The 16612-nt window shown below is 40.1% G+C and overlaps 3 protein-coding genes across 7 annotated transcripts; 1 reads left to right on the top strand and 2 right to left on the bottom strand.

The window, feature by feature from the left end:
* Positions 1 to 4973: 4973 nt before the first annotated feature.
* LOC117377247 (protein Wiz) lies at positions 4974 to 10785 on the bottom strand. 4 transcript variants are annotated; one of them, XM_055224089.1, is made up of 8 exons: positions 10447 to 10785; positions 10144 to 10254; positions 8814 to 9494; positions 8325 to 8675; positions 7746 to 7957; positions 6183 to 6330; positions 5949 to 6111; positions 4974 to 5587 (listed from the first exon to the last, which is right to left on the bottom strand). In XM_055224089.1, exons 1-8 carry the CDS (start codon positions 10457 to 10459, stop codon positions 5431 to 5433), a joined length of 1836 nt encoding a protein of 611 aa, XP_055080064.1. In that variant the 5' UTR covers positions 10460 to 10785; the 3' UTR covers positions 4974 to 5430. The 4 variants fall into 4 exon arrangements, with proteins under 4 accessions (XP_055080064.1, XP_033829528.1, XP_055080062.1 ...); XM_033973637.2 differs by having other exon boundaries at positions 9811 to 10254; XM_055224087.1 differs by lacking the exon at positions 10447 to 10785 and having other exon boundaries at positions 10144 to 10429.
* A 237-nt stretch (positions 10786 to 11022) lies between these two features.
* prdx2 (peroxiredoxin 2) lies at positions 11023 to 13394 on the top strand. Its single transcript, XM_033973667.2, has 6 exons — positions 11023 to 11111; positions 11851 to 11976; positions 12041 to 12194; positions 12406 to 12528; positions 12647 to 12777; positions 13097 to 13394. Exons 2-6 carry the CDS (start codon positions 11871 to 11873, stop codon positions 13177 to 13179), a joined length of 597 nt encoding a protein of 198 aa, XP_033829558.1. The 5' UTR covers positions 11023 to 11111; positions 11851 to 11870; the 3' UTR covers positions 13180 to 13394.
* An 894-nt stretch (positions 13395 to 14288) lies between these two features.
* On the bottom strand, positions 14289 to 15822 carry junba (JunB proto-oncogene, AP-1 transcription factor subunit a). Of its 2 annotated transcripts, XM_033973653.2 has the most exons (2): positions 15664 to 15822; positions 14289 to 15416 (listed from the first exon to the last, which is right to left on the bottom strand). In XM_033973653.2, exon 2 carries the CDS (start codon positions 15376 to 15378, stop codon positions 14560 to 14562), a length of 819 nt encoding a protein of 272 aa, XP_033829544.1. In that variant the 5' UTR covers positions 15379 to 15416; positions 15664 to 15822; the 3' UTR covers positions 14289 to 14559. The 2 variants fall into 2 exon arrangements, with proteins under 2 accessions (XP_033829544.1, XP_033829540.1); XM_033973649.2 differs by lacking the exon at positions 15664 to 15822 and having other exon boundaries at positions 14289 to 15657.
* Between the last annotated feature and the right edge of the window lie 790 nt (positions 15823 to 16612).

Here is a 16612-nt window from a genome sequence, read left to right on the forward strand (position 1 = left end):
ACTGTCTGCATGCTAAATTTAATCTTAACTCATTTAATATCTGTAACAAGGACATTTATTTGAATACAGGAGTACACAGTCATTTGTTTTCAAGCAAAAGAATTCCCTCAAAACCATTTTATTTAATCTAATCACACGACATAAACATATTGGTCTAATTTTCCTTTCATTTATTGGAAAAGTCAAGTATTCAGGGCTTAGTCAAACCTTAATATCCCCCACATCTATATTAAGAACATTGGCTCAGTGTCCTTTTGAAAAAAGCCAAACTGCAGTATGTCAGTGTCTGTGTGATGTCAGACAGTGTTGGGAGCAAATTAAAGGATTTCTGTAACGCTGTAGCTGAGAGATCTTAAATTTCAAAGAGCTGTCCAATCATTTGTTCAATACTCTCCGTGGGTGCAATACAGTGAATGTTGTTGGATGAGAATCACAAGGAAGCATCTGTAAGTTCAGACAAATTCATCCAGTTGCAGATATTTTTGAACGAGAACCACCTGGAAACAACTGCCTGTGACGAGTGGACGGGGTTGTTTATATAATATGGGTATTTGTGCACGCTCATGTTTGAGATATTCATTATTGATTTGTTATTGGCTGACCTGACATGCTAAAATGATGACAAAATTCGCTCTAGTTTAATGCAATAGCCTGCTTTGTTCACCTTCCAATGCACATTCAGAATTCTGCTGCCCGCCTCCTCACCCGCACCTCCTCACCCGCACCTCCTCCTGTGAACACATCACCAGTCCTCAGCACTGGCTTCCCATCCCCCAGTGCATCCAATTCAAGCTCCCCACTACTGTGTACAAGTCCATCCATAACCTGGCCCCCACGTACCTCTCTGAGCTCCTCCACTACCACACACCCACCTGTGCTCTCTAACCAGCTGATGCCAACCTCCTATCTCCCCCCACCAGGACTTAATACAAGACCTGGGGAAGACAGGGATTTCTCCACTGGAACTCCCTGCCCAAACACATCAGAGACTCATCCACACTCACCATCTTCAAAATATCGTTGAAAACTCACCTGTTCAAAACTGCTTTCAAATAACCATTTCTTTCATTTGTGTTTTGTTGATCTTGAACTGTGTGCAGTGTCTTCGAGCACCATGATTATTATTAGAGCTAATAAAAGGTACGGTGGTAGAAAGAGAAAGTGCCATCTGAATAACACAGATGGGGAATGGGCTGCTATGTTTTGAACAGAGTAGGATAATAGAGTCCCACTGAAAAGCTTTCAAATAAAATGCATTAGGTCATTATGCATCATCTCTTTTACTAGTGCTTGTACTGCTTACACAATCACATTTAAACATAACAATTAATGACTCATGTTTAATGGCTCCCTTAATATAAAAATATGTAAAAGTGCACTATAATGTTTCCAGTAGGAAGGGTCTGGCACCTTCTTGTTGTCATGGAGATGTAACATGTAATCTTACTCTGAGTCTGCCTCTCCACAGAATATTAAAGGCACATTGGCATCTTGATCTTGAAGAAAAAACAGAACAAAAAAATAGCTTTAAAACTTATATATTGCTGTCAAATATTCATCTGGTGAGTGATCTGCTTGTGCAATAAGCCTTTCTCTGTTTTGTCTTTATTTCTGGGCCTGGCCATCGCTGTAACTAAAGTTCCCTATTGAAATAATTCAGTATACTGTAAACATGATATCTGAGAGGTGAGAATGCGCCTTGAAGAATGTTGCAGGTGGAGGATCACTTTTCACTGACATGCTGTAATTTATGAGTCCACTCTGCTCCACTGACCTTGAGTCCTGCTCTGTTTGTTTGGATTACTGACACAGGCTTCATCTAAACTCCAGCTGAAGTCATGTGACCACAAATGAATTTAGTTTTGAAGATCGACATCGACAAAGGTGAAACGCAGTGATGATCAGTAAACAACACTCAAATTTACCTGTTTTTCGATTTGGATTAATCTTATTTAGTATGGGAAATTTGCAAATAGATATTTGCAATTCTTTTATGTCAGTATACAACTTGTTATAAATTGGCCTATGCAGTAATCCATGTGATTTGAAGTCTGTTGTTTTTAATCATTACACTTAATGATGTCAAACTGTTTAATTGTAAAATAAAAAAACCTGTTAACTTAAAACTCTTTTATTGTAAAATATGCCCATAGACTACAGCACACTTTAATATGAGAGCCACAGCCTGCTTTAGACTTGTGTGAGGTCATGTCTGCTCCAAAACATTGAGTGATATGTGAAATCTTCTGTTTATTGTAACAGCAGGAGTCACCTAGTGGTGAATTACTACAGTCAGCTATATCAATAAAATACTTCAACACAAACACTGCAGGCTGTCAGATGATTGCTAGCCATAGGTTTCAGACTGAGTGATGAAGAATTAACACATTTACAATAGCAATTAACAATACAATTATTATTATTATTTATTATTATTATTATTATTATTATTATTATTATTATTATTATTATTATTATTATTATTATTATTATTATTATTATTTTATTTTATTATTATTATTTTTTTTTTTTTTTTTATAGTTAAAAGTCCTCAGTTTGTCTCCAATAAACAGGAAGCTGAAACCCATGACTCTGATGGTGATACTTTAAATGTAAGGGATAGACTGGAAAAAAGTAAATCATTAATACTTAACAAAACACACTTAATAAAATAACAACATTGTATTCCTTTTCCCTGTTTGTTACTGGCAGATAGCTCTATGCACTGATGCGTCTTCTTAAAATAGTTGCGACTTATCAGGTGTTTTCAGATATTTTGTCTTTGAAGATGCCCTATCAACTGCATACACCATGTAAACGTAGCTCTGTCATCGAGACGACATTGGCTCCATGCAGACACCACGGTGGAGATTACATGCAGTGCTTTTGATATCCTGCATGTGTTCAGTTCCTGTCGTATGCTCACAACATGCAAACTGTAGGAAAAATATTATGGCCTTGGATAGAAGTGTAATAAAATCTTTGCACTTATTTTGCTTTCTGCCATGTTATAACTTTGCTTCTTCATCTAAAACATGCCTGAAGACGTTTTAGATGCCATCCATACATGTTTTTTTTTTGTTTTTTTTACTGTTTTAGCTATCTCTCCTGGGCACTATTTGAACTCTCATTGCAGTTAGCTGTAGGATTCTGTGCAATACTCAGCCCACAAGCCCAGGACATCCATACCCCCACATGACAATCCCAAGAATAGAGACAGATTATGATGGCTGCTTAATAATGCGTCAGAGCATGTTTGATGGAAACTATCAGGGAAAACTGGCCAAAATAAATTCAAAATGTTACATCTGATTATTATAGCCTCATTTCTTTACAATTCAATGTCAGGACCTCACACCAGTCTGTTCTTGGATTTCCCCCCAAATTATTACTCCTATGTATATACTGTATTTCAATTCCCCAACTCATAAAGACAGATGTACTTTTAATGTGGCTTCTCCATACACATCTGACCTGTCCATTGTTGAGAGCTATGAATAGTAAGACATGGGTTTAATATCAGATTTATCCATCACTTTCTGAAGGCTGACTCGGAGCTTAGCCCTGACCGATAGTAGTTTGTTACTGTAATGAGGCTCCTGGGGCCAATGGAGGTAATATCATCCACAGACAGTGACTTCGACCAGAAACAAGCTCAGACCATCTATGGAGTAAAGGTGAACGGAAAGTGCTGCAGCCACATTTATTATAAATCATGTTCCTGGGATCTGCACTTCTTCTACTGTTAAGGTTTTTTTTTTTTTATTATTCAGAACATGCACTCTTCTCCAGGCTTCGGTCATTTGGTAAGAACCTAACTGTTAATAAAATTTATAATTGATGAAATTGGGGTACACACATAAAACCAGAGGATAAGATAGAATAAGGAGAGAATATTTGGGTTATAACATGAAAGTTATAAAGTAAATTTGTTCACAAAAGACACAATCAGTGACATACACTGGCTACATGGCCAATGAGAGTGCAGTGTCTTGCTCATGGGCACAATCAGACAACAAGTCAGATTCAAAACATTAACCCTGCTTGGTTTTCTTCATGACTAATGCTCCAAGCAATTTTATTCTATCTAATGTGAAATGCATTTCAATGTTTTGCTGCCATTGTATTGCATTATTTAAAATTTAGAGGAACTGAATTAAATCCTCTTACTGTTTAAAAAAGTAAGGTATTAGTCACAACTGAACCAGCTGCCTATGCCTTCCCCTGAAGATAGAGGACACATACAAGTTTTTCTTATTCTCAGTAAATGGGCAGGCCATGCCTCAGGTGAAAGCCTCCAGAACTCACTCATTGAGCTGCAGAGGCTGCATTAGTATTTATATACTATATATAATTGGCTGTAGGAGCCTGTGGTTTAGGTAGTGATGATTCAAATCGAAGAATCTTTTTAGGTTTAAACCAACTGAATTTCAACATAGAAACTGGCAACCCAAATGAGTGAGTCTCATTCTGCTTTCTGATAGGATAATCATCTTGAGAATCAAAACACCAAACAACAACCTGGCCATCCTGTCCAGTGTATTTGTAATGAAGAATAAATAGCATCACAATTGTTATCAGTAAAAGCTATGTTTGATTTAAACATGTTTACCACATATTGTGGGCCACAGATAGGTCATGTCTCACATAGGGTTCCTTTAAATCACTTTGTTTTAACATGTCATTTAAAAAAAATTTTTTTTTCCAGTTTATTCAGTGGCAGGTAATGGTTGAGGTTTAAAGGAACCGGTTTCTCTACTGTGGATATGGTTTAATCTCCAAGGAGACATTACCATCTAACTTAATCAATGGTGAAGAAAAGATACTAAAGTTAATGGCTCATTGCAGGCAGTAAAGGCAAAGTCCATATCCACAATATATGAAGGAGAAACTTTAATTAAAACAGGCAGCTTCACCAAACATTTGCAGGTATATATGTATAAGATGCATTAAAAACTCTAAAGAAAATACAGTTTGGGCATAGTAAACATTTTTTATTATGCATCAAGAAAATAGCAATTACAAGTGCTAATTTCGTATGTAAAGGCAAATGCAGTGACACAGTGAAGTTAATATATTTTAAGGTTCACCTTGATGCTGGTTGAAGTGCCAATAACTGACAAAGCAAGAAAAAACAACTACGAACATTATGAATTAATTGTAGCTCACGCAGTATAAAACCATCTGGTGATTTTTATTTAGGAAATCCCTAAAGCTAAGACAATAGATGAACAGAGAATGAAACATAGGCTGGTCTTTTCAGTAGTTCGTAAAATTAATTCAGAAACATAGGCAAATTACACGTTTAACACACAAGATACCACAGTGATCACAATTATCATTTTTGTGGCTCATGTCTGCCCTCTGGAGGACACAAATTGAACTTCTCTCAGTACACAAGTTTTTTGTGTGGCTTTTTCACACAGGTGTTTAAACAGCGACTGCCCGGACCAGAGTAGTGGCCTTCACTGGCGCAGATGGAGGAGATGCTTTGCCTTTGTATCCCAGAGTCCGGATGTGCTTCTGCAAATGTGTGATCCACTTCTCCTGAACCGAGAGAGGGCCGTGGAACACCTCATCACAGAACCTGCAAACAAGCGAACATCAAAAACGATAAGCTGGTAAGAAGAATAAATTCTAAAAACATAAAAGCACAGTGTCATTTTTACCGTCTTAAAAACATGTAAAAGATAACACGTGTTGTGTATCAGTCAAAAAACTCTTATTCCTCACATTCCTGACCTCATAGCATAACTTTTATCATCATGGTAATGCTAACATGCTAACAGCACACCTGTTTTACTTCTTGGTTCACAAATGCAAAAAAAAACAAAAACAAAAACAAACAAATAAAAAAAAGATAATGTCTGCATTGTGCTTTCATCACAGTGCTGATTTACACATGGGGCTACTTAGATATATGGGGGACTAAATTAGAAGGGTCTTACCTGCACTTGAGGGAGTAGACTTTGCCCACCACCTTGACCAGGGGGGTAAGTGGAGGTTTGGGGAGCATTGCAGGGATGCTACCTGGACGTGCTGTGGGCTGAGAGCTGGAGTCCTGGATCTCCTCCACTATAGAGGGATGTTGTTTTGGTGCATGGGCCATTACTATAACAAATTAAGTATGAATTAGGTTGTTATTTTCGTTGACAAAATATAAAAGTGATTTTATAAGTCACCTTTAGTAGAGTGTACATTAGGATCCACAGTTGGTGAATGGCTATACGTCTGCCTAAAGGAGCTGGGTATAGAGATGTTCTTCTCCTTCAGGCCGCCCTGAACAGAGTCCGAGTCTGTTGATAAAGAAGGCGACGATGATCTCTGGGTCTGAAACAAGATTTGTCAGAGGTTGTATTAACAAGTTACATGACGTACCGTGTTGTTTTAAGACCATTTAATAAAAATAAATAATATTTACTGTACAATATATTTTATTGTATGGTATTTATATGGTTTTGATTTTAACATTCACCACGACTTCCCAATGTGATATTCAGTCATCACAGTTACTTGCCAAGTCCTGTTTACCCTTACTCAAATATTCTACCTACAGTGAGGCAAATGAGTATTTGAACACCCTGTGATTTTGCAAGTTCTCCCACTTAGAAATCGTGTCTGAAATTTTCATCTTGGGAGAAAGTCATGTGGTCAGATGAGACCAAAATAGAACTTTTTGGTCTTAATTCCACTCGCACCCATGACTCCTCTGGATCATCCAAATGGTCATTGGCAAACTTAAGAAGGACCTGGACATGTGCTGGTTTAAGCAGGGGAACCTTCCATGCCATGTATGATTTTAAACCATGACGTCTTAGTGCATTACTAACAGTAACCTTGGAAACGGTGGTCCCAGCTCTTTTCAGGTCTTTGACCTGCTCCTGCCGTGTAGTTCTGGGTTGATTCCTCACCTTTCTTAGGATCATTGAGACCCCACGAGGTGAGATCTTGCATGGAGCCCCAGTCCGAGGAAGATTGACAGTCATGTTTAGCTTCTTCCATTTTCTAATAATTGCTCCAACAGTGGATCTTTTTTCACCAAGCTGCTTGGCAATTATCCCGTAGCCCTTTCCAGCCTTGTGGAGGTCTACAATTTTGTCTCTTGTGCATTTTAACAGTTCTTTGGTCTTGGCCATGTTAGTAGATTTAGTCTTACTGACTGTGTGGGGTGGACAGGTGTCTTTATGCAGCTAATGACCTCAATCAGGTGCTTCTAATTTAGGATAATAAGTGGAGTGGAGGTGGACTTTCTAAAGATGGACTAACAGGTCTTTGAGGGTCAGAATTCTAGCTGATAGACAGATGTTCAAATACTTATTTGTAGCAGAAACATACAAATAAATTATTTTTTTAAAAATCATACAATGTGATTTCCAGATTTTTTAGATTATGTCTCTCACAGTGGACATGCACCTAAGATGAAAATTTCAGACCCCTCCATGATTTCTAAATGGGAGGGATGCTACCTGCAAAATCACAGGGTGTTCAAATGCTTATTTGCCTCACTGTATGTCTTTTGACATATGTAAGTAATTAAATTCAGCAAAAATATTATATTTGTCTACATTCAGAATTCGCTCTCCACCTTGTTTATTTATTTGAAATGGGGCACTGCACATTAATCAACATCAAACAATGTAAATATGCCTGAGTTACCGGATCTGAGCTCATTTTCATAGTTAGTCCTTTTGCCAACATAAGGAATAATACAAGTAAAAATCATATTAGTATGTTTGAGTACAGACCTTTCTGATGTACAGATCTCCCATTCTATAGCGTTGTGTCACCTCAGCCACTTTGGCTGGGTCTTTCCTGATGATGTCACTGAGGAGCTCGATGGGTGAACTCGATCCGTCAGGTTTCCACTCGATGCCCAGCTGCCGGAGGTGCGCTCGGGCATGACTCGCCAACGCTTTGCGGTTGTCAAACTCAAACCCGCACAGCTCACAAGCACAGTCTAACCCAAAAAACAATACAAAAATAAGAGGGAGAACTTTTCAAGATTGACAGTTTAAAACAACTTTTTAATTAAGATCAATCAAAGATGTTAAAGCTACATGTTAAATGATATTCTCTGATCTGGAATTATAAATGATCAGTGCTATTCTTTTCATATGTCAATGGCCATAATGTTATAATAATTTAAGCACAATGTACTGTCAAAATATAATTAGCCAATTATTCTACATATATCAACAATAATGCCAACTACTAAAACCAATAAAGTTATGTTTACTTATTAGTAAATGAATTTTTAAAAAGTATAATATTGTTACAAAAATAAAAAAATAAAAATTACAATAATATTATTAAGAGTAATTTACCATTCCTTGGTGCTGCCATTTTGCCACATGGCACTTTCTCCTTCATGGAAAAGTCTAAAGGGGAATTAGATTTAGAAGACTGCTCCCCTAAAACCAGACTATCCAGGGATCTTTTAGGAAGTTGGGGCTTTCCTGAAACTTTCGCAGACCCCAAAGCACTACTGGCTGTTCTTTTGCCCTCGTCATCCTGTTGGGTCATGATTTCTTTGAGGAGCTCAATTGGAGATGTGTTAAGAGGCAACGCGACTCCCAGCTCTCTCAAATGACAGCGAACATGGCAAGAAAGGGCTTTACGAGTGTCAAACAGTTGGCTGCAATAATCGCAAGGGACTGTTGGTGGTTTTTCTGTATCTAAAAGAAAAAGAAAACAGCAAATAACACATCAACACAGTAAAAATACTGTAAATTAAAAAATACATCCACAGGATGTAACTTTTCTGGATGTTCCAACTGAAAAGTTACATAGTACACCTTCCAGTTAAGACTTACCAGCAATAAAGAGTTTTGGAGCAGGTAGAGGAGAGTTTCTGCCAACCATCTGTACATCTGAGATACTTCTTTCTGTGTTTTCTGGCTTTGGTTTTCTAAAAAATGGCTCCACTGCAAATCGAAATCCTTTTTTAGCCTTTGGAGCACCTTTTGCCATTGGGGGAGATTTGGATGAGATTGGGGAGAGAGCCTGAACTGGAGAAGTTGGTACTGGGGAGTTAGTTTTAGGGAGAGGTTTCAACACGCCACTCTCAATCAACTCCTGGATTGCTTCGATTGAGGACTCCTTCCCAAGTAAGTCATCCACCCCAAAGTGGCGCAAATGATAACGTGAGTGAATGGCCAGGCCTTTGTGGTTTTCAAATGTCTCTCCACATAAGACGCAATAAAATTTTCCTTTTTTTGGCTGTTTGTTTGGCGTGGACATCGTTGGTGAGGAGACGTCAGCAGGCCGTTTGGTGCCTTTTGCCAAAGGGCTGGGCTGGAGAGCTGATGGTGCTTCACAGTTGACCGGTTTGAGATCTTCCTCCTCCATCAGCTGATACAGGGTCTCAATAGGGTTGCCATCTCCGTCTGGGATCCCTAACTGGCGAAGGTGGGATCGGGCGTGACTTGAGAGACCTTTGCGAGTTTCACACCAGCAACCACAAAGATGGCACACGTGGAGTTCCTCATTAGTGTCTGACAATGCAAAGTGAATAAAAGAGAAAAGACAAATTAACAAAGATAACAAGAGAATATTTGCTCTCAAGATAAACAAAACTCAGCATGTCTATCTTAAAAAGCTGGAAGCTGGAATCTTAAACTGTTGGAATTTAACAGTAATCAGCAATAAAAAAGGTCAATCATTTTAATTGTTGTCTCATAAAGTGTAAACATTTTCACACCTTAATAAACGTCTATGTAGTACTGAACCAGTTTTTACCTGCATATAATTTCATTAAACTTCAACTAGATGTCAACACGTTTAACACAGCTCCCGAGTGATCAGACTAACCTAAAGTGATGGGAGCATCTGTTGCCAGTGGAGCCCATAGTGGCTTGGTTAAGGTTTCTAAGGTAGAAGAGTTTCCAAAGTCACTTAATCTAGATTCAAGCATCTTAAGTGCAGGTGATGATAATGGCAGAAGAGAAGTGCTTTGGGGGGTTGTTGAGACTCTATGCCCTGCGTTGTACATGGTGCCCTCATCCGCACATACTGGACTGGCCCCCTGATGTGATGTTTGGTGGTTTGGGCTGAACTCAGAAAAACTTGAGTGTGTTTTGAAACTTGGAAATTCCCCATCTCTTTCTGCTATAAGCCGGTTTAGAAGGTCTATGGGAGCAGCACCAGGTTCAGATACACCGAGCTGGCGAAGGTGCCCCCTGGCATGGTTGGCGAGCCCCCGTCGGGAGTCAAAGAATGAGCCACACACTTCACAAACGATGAGCTGAGCAGGTGCTGTGGGCCAGTTCACATGAGACATCAATGTAATAACAAAACTTACACAATAATTTAACAGAAAGTGATAGCAACAGAAAAGATTAGCTGCCTCCGTGACATAAGTAAAACGAATGGGTATGACTTACATTTAGATGGTATGATAATAAGATGATGATTAAATGACATCTCTCAGAGAGCAGTGATTCTTACCTTGTGAATCCATGGCTGGTGCTTATGTTGCGGGCTTAATTAGGTTTCTTGTATTAATAAAGTCTACAAATTATAAAATACTGAGAAACCCGATGGCCTGTCCTCAAACAGCTTTTTCTCTCGACCTTTTGTTTTGCTCTACGTGTTAGCATTAGCAACGTTTACCTGGAACTACGAACTATTTAGACATACTACAGCAGTAAACTCAGAGATTTAGCATACTCTCTTAATCGGTGTTCTATTATTGTCTTTTCCCATATTTTGTTGTGCTAGGATTAGATATAGAACGAGCAAGCTCTGCCAAGAAACTGCTTTGTTGAAGAAATATTTTCAGCGGATGAGTGGGTTTGCGAGGTTTTCAAATTAAAAGAAAAGAATTTCACAGTTTCACAACTAAATCTTTACAGAGACCAGAAGCACGATGCACCATAAATGTGCCATATTTAATATCAAGCTGTGGAGTAAGCATTTCTGTTATTGAGATTTTTTAATGAAAAAGTAAAATAATAAATAGAATTATGTTTTATTGTGAAAAGTGTTGTTGAGGTAAGTTCCGGCGGTCACGCCTACTTCTTGTTCGTAGTATCGCTGTCCCTTCTCCACTGTTCTCTGCTCCCAGACTTCACTCTGTCCACCGCTTTTCCACGGCATTACTTCAAAAACAGGTGAGTTTAAATATTTACGTTTTTATTGGCCGTGCAACGGTGCAACTCCAAACTGGCTTTCCTTATGTTCACAATTTAAAATATTCGAAGAAAAAAATGCACATGTGTATTGTTCAAAGCTAACTTAAAGCTAGCCGAGCTGTGCAGACACTTGTTCTTTCTTTAGTAATGGGCCTGTTTTGTCACCAAGCCAAAGCTTTATTGCGCTTCTGATTACACTGCTCTGGCCTATCTTCGCCTAGGGACATTTTAATCCAACAATTAGCCCAACTACACAGAGTTTTCAACACAAATCTGCTTTACGCAAGACTGCTTTTGACGACAATGAGCTGATGCGAACTGCACAAAAGTGTAGTACAATGGGTAAAATGCAACAACTTCAATGAATGTAGCTGAATAATGCACGTTAAACATTTTTATTGTATTTACTGTGAATATATCTGATTTCGTATATGCTTAAAACTGTGCTTGCATAAGCCTCTTAAACGGTATTGTTTCCTGCTGAGTAACCATGACTTGCATGTGACTCGAGCTGGTTCGCTCAACTGAAGCTGCAAACCGGACACGTGGGAAATCCAGCCTTTGAAATGTTAAACTGTATTTTTTGCTCTGATGGTAACTCTAAGAGAGAGCTTAGGCCTGTCAGAAAAACGAGCTGTCTCAAGCTCCACCCAGGGTCTCTTATCTAGCTGTCAGGAACATAAGAATCTCCCTGATAACAAGTGCCGCCTTTTTCCAGTTATTTCCACCACCAGCACCATGGCTTCTGGAAATGCTAAGATCGGCCAGGCCGCCCCCAACTTTCAGGCCACAGCACTACACATTGATGGATCCTTCAAAGAGATAAAGTTATCAGATTACAAAGGTATGCAGCATGTTGCCTTTGTCATAATTTCAGTTTATGACTTTGACAAACCCCTTTTTTATAGGAAAGTATGTGGTGCTCTTTTTCTACCCTCTGGACTTCACCTTTGTTTGTCCCACTGAGATCGTGGCCTTCAGCGATCGATCTGATGACTTCCGTCAAATCAACTGTGAAGTTATTGGAGCCTCTGTTGACTCTCACTTCTGTCACCTTGCCTGGTACGTGTCACACATGTTTCAAGAGTAGCAGTTTACTATTGTTTTCTTTACTTTACAGCAATCATGAATTTTGTTCTGTATTTTCATATGGCCACACCCATTCAGATTTATCAGTATTAGAGCATTTTTGATAAGGACCTTTGGCTATTGAACTGTTTCTTTTTGATATTTTGTTGCATTTCATTAAACATGCTGTCCCTTTTTGCTACAGGACCAACACACCAAGGAAACAGGGAGGCTTGGGTAAAATGAAAATCCCTCTTCTTGCAGATCTTACCAAATCTATCTCAAGAGACTATGGTGTGCTCAAGGAGGATGACGGCATTTCATACAGGTAAGACTTCTTACAAAAACAATTAGCTTTTTTTCTCTAAATTGAACCATGACAGATTACACAAATCAAAACTTTTATAGCAGTACATACGTTTTTATTAACTTTGTACGTCTTTCAGGGGTCTGTTCATTATCGACGACAAGGGCATTCTGAGACAGATCACCATCAATGACCTGCCCGTGGGTCGATCTGTGGACGAGACCCTGCGTCTGGTCCAGGCTTTCCAGTACACTGACAAGCATGGAGAAGGTGAGCTAAACAATATGGACGTTTACTATTTGATACAGGCTGTTTCATGGTTATTGTTTTTTTATGCAATCGTGTCACACAAAAATGAGTTAAGTGCAGCTTAAGCATTCATTTTGTCTGAAAGATTTTAAGAAGCAGTAGTAAAGTGTGACTTGTATTGCCATAGCGGTTTTTTTCTTGTTTTATCTGAGAGAGAATGGCCTTGCATTAGTTTACCCTGCTGGCTATTACCCTCTGAACTTTGTCCCCTTAGACTTGAATTATGTTAAACATCTCACTGAAGCTTTATTGTAACAGTTCATTTTATTGTGCTCCACAGTCTGCCCTGCTGGTTGGAAACCTGGCAGTGACACAATCGTCCCAGAAGTTGGGAAGAGCCAAGCTTACTTCTCCAAGCAGTAAAAACAAACATTTGCCTCTGGTTTCCAAACATCGCACTTGCCACAAATGATTCCTAGCAGTTGCGTCCATTTATATGAACACATATGGGGTTAAATAATGCTTTTTCTTGTCCAGTGTAGAAGGGTTGGACTGACCTCATAGTCTAAAGCACTGAAGTTAGTTGTTCTGAAGGTAGTTGTTGTTTTACAAAAATGATCAATATTTGTCCTTTCTAATGACAGATGTAACCATCTTAATAAAAAAGCAATAAAAAAAAACTACCGCTTTTGATTTTATTTTCACTTGTTATTGAAGAAACGCGCAGGTTCGATTTCTATTCTGACCGCTAGATGGCAGCAGGTACGTTTCGAAATTGTAGCATCCTTCCCAATGTTTTCAAGTAGGACGCTCTTGACCCTATTAGTAGCACCAGCTATAACGTGTGCCAAGATCTGCCTTGTAAAGACTTTCCTAATACTGGACTTATTGTGTGGCCTTTGACTCAGCACTATAGCCTCACCAAATACTGCTGAATATGACCTTACCCCATATTACCCAGCCATAATGACTTTTAATAACAGTGTTGGGGACGCCACATTTTGTGAGACGTGTGTGTGTGTGTATAGACTGTCCACACAGGTCATTTAAACGACAACTCAACTTGCTTTACATGGATCAGAGCTCGTCACAAATTATATCTCAGATCAACTACACGAAGTTGTTGTGCAACCTCTTTCTGGCCTAACGCGCTTGACTTGTTTTGGGAAAATGAAAGCAAGGGAAACTCCCTTCGTTAGAATAATCCACTCATTGACAAACATCTACTTCACACGCGCTGATACGAAAGGGAGAAACACAGCTTTTCTGACTGGCAATGTAGGAGGGAGTTCCCGGAAACATTTTTGTAAGTGACGTTTACCGGTAAAGTTGACCAAATATGGTACGATGCACGTACGTCACTTGGAAACTGTCCTACGCCGGGACGCGTCCGACGTCAGACTAATGCCCACCTCAGTGCTGTAAACTTCTGATGAGAAATGTAGACAAGCCTTAGCCTTATTCGAGAAATTGACATGTGGGGTTATTTTATCCAGATGAGCTAGCCCACAAGATGAAGAACCAAAACGAAATGGGGTTTCATATTTTAATTTACTTAAATATATACTGTACAAGTAAAAAATACACAAATAAGTTACATCAAGGATAATCACAAATAAAGTAAAAATGTAAACAGGCAATGACACGACACTTTCAAAAACGCTCAAAAATGCCCTAAGTGTTTTAGTCTTGGATTTTTGGCAGAGGTCCAAGAGCCGCATAGTCCAGTCCAGACAGGAAAGTGCCTGCTGTGTGCCGGCAGTGCAGTTATTGTCCAGTGTTTTTAAAAGTGCATTTCATTTATTAATAAGACTTCACCTTTGGCGCCAGCATAAGCTGACAGCCACTACTCACATGTGTCATAACTTTTTGTTTGAGTTGGGCTACCTGCTCGCGCAGCACAGAAGCAGTATTTGACAGTCCGGCGTTGTCCGTTTTCAGGACCTTAACTTTTTCTTCCAGACGAGCAATACGTTCCAGTTTTCGTCTCCGGCATTTGGAGGCTGCCAGTCTGTTCCTCAGACGCTTGCGCTCGGCTTTGATGCGCTCTTGGTTCTCCAAATCGATGGGAGACATCGGAGGAGTGCTGTTGTCGCTGCTGTGCATGTCCGGTACGGTCTGGGGCTCCTCTTTCAAGCCACAGAAGCGCTGCGCGTGGAGAGGCTGCTGGAAGTGGTGAGAGCTGTGCGCTGCAGCTTGGGGGTACTGGTGGTGGGGTAGGTAGCTGATTGTCGTGGACGGATAACTGGGCGCAGAGGTCAGGTTAGTGCAGCTGTTAAGAGTGGTGTACTCCAGTGGCTCAGGCTGCATTGAGGGACAGGACACACCGCCGGAGCCCAGAGACACATTTGGGGGTGCCATCTGGTTCATCTTGTGCAGGTCGTCCAGTGCTTTGACAAAGCCGTCTGCGAAGCCCTCCTGCTCCTCTGTGATGCCGCGGTTGTAGAGATACTGCGCGGGCGTCGGTGTTGTAGTGATGACCCCGTTGCTGTTCTGGATGATGAGTCGCTCGAGTTCAGGAGACGCTAGTTTCAGAGAGCCCACGTCCCCTGCCGAATAGAAATCTCCGTGTTGTGTCTTGAAGTTTGAGTTCCGATATGACTCGGAGAAGTTCAAGTTCATATTCTGTTTTAGCAGCTTGTAGTCTGGCAGTGCCGCGCCTGGATGGCCATAAGCAGAAAGAAACGAGTCGTCATAAAATGGTTGTTCCATTATTGTGGACATAATTCAAAATCAGACAGTCAAATACAAGAGCGCTGCAATGAGGCTGCTAGACACCGAGCCTTCAGTGTCCCAAATGACTCAATTTCCAAAGTCTCTCAGTATTAATACACTGAAGAAAACTACCAAAACCAGAGAAAAACTTCCAAATAGTGGAACAGTAATGTACCAAGCGTCGATATATACCTTTAGACTGAGGTAAAGCGGAGTCCAATGATTAATTCAGCTGTTTTCATTCCACTTGTGAAGCTGACAATTCTCCTTTTAGTTCCTGCTTGGTAATGACCCGCTCGTGCGCTCCTCTTCAGTATTTACACGGTGACGCTCGGAGAGCGCACGAGCCCAGGGCGAGAGCGCCTGTGATTGGCTCGTTTTCCTTCACTTTCCCCGCCTCCCGAGAATGAATGACGTTGTTGCCAGGAACAAGGAGCGTAACAAGACGAGGCCTATTCGATGTGGAAGAAACTTGCTCAGGTAAACTGTTTCATCATTTCAGTCTCAGAAGCATAATCGGCACAGTTTTCCTGGACTGAAAAGGCTTTATAACTCTCATCTCATATCACGGCCTGTCACGTCAACCACAAGTGTTCTTGAACTTATCCAATTCTATCCTGACAATTCCCAGGAGTAATGATATGTAGCATGGAGCTGAGTCACGCTTTTGAAACTGATATCGGACAGTCCTTATTTGGGTATATCCTGGCGCTCCGGTTCCTCCCAGAGAGGAGCGGGAAGCCAATCCTCCCGTGGCCCTGGTCCAACTGCACGGGCCGTAGAGGCGGAGGAGCCGGGTTCATCCTCCTTCACCTCGTGGGTATATGTTAATTCTGGGCGTGTGGCCTGAAAAATGTATGAAGTGTCTGGTGTCCTCAGGGTGTAAAGTTGACAAAACGTTATTCAAACAATACGTGTGATCTAATTAGGCTATCAGTGACAGAAAATTATAGGCTCCTGGTCTGGAAGAGGTGTTATATTTTTATTCAGTGTCAGGCGATCTGTAAAGTCAGCACTTACAATTTACATCCCATTATTTCTTGAAAATGCCAAATCAATTGGATAAAAGAATGTATCAGCATTTGTGTCTGTGTAAAGCTGTGTAATGAAAAAGTCGTTCTGGTTCAATTATGGATTATAT

The sequence above is a fragment of the Periophthalmus magnuspinnatus genome, chromosome 1, assembly GCF_009829125.3.
Source record: "Periophthalmus magnuspinnatus isolate fPerMag1 chromosome 1, fPerMag1.2.pri, whole genome shotgun sequence".
NCBI classification, from domain to species: Eukaryota; Metazoa; Chordata; class Actinopteri; order Gobiiformes; family Gobiidae; genus Periophthalmus; species Periophthalmus magnuspinnatus.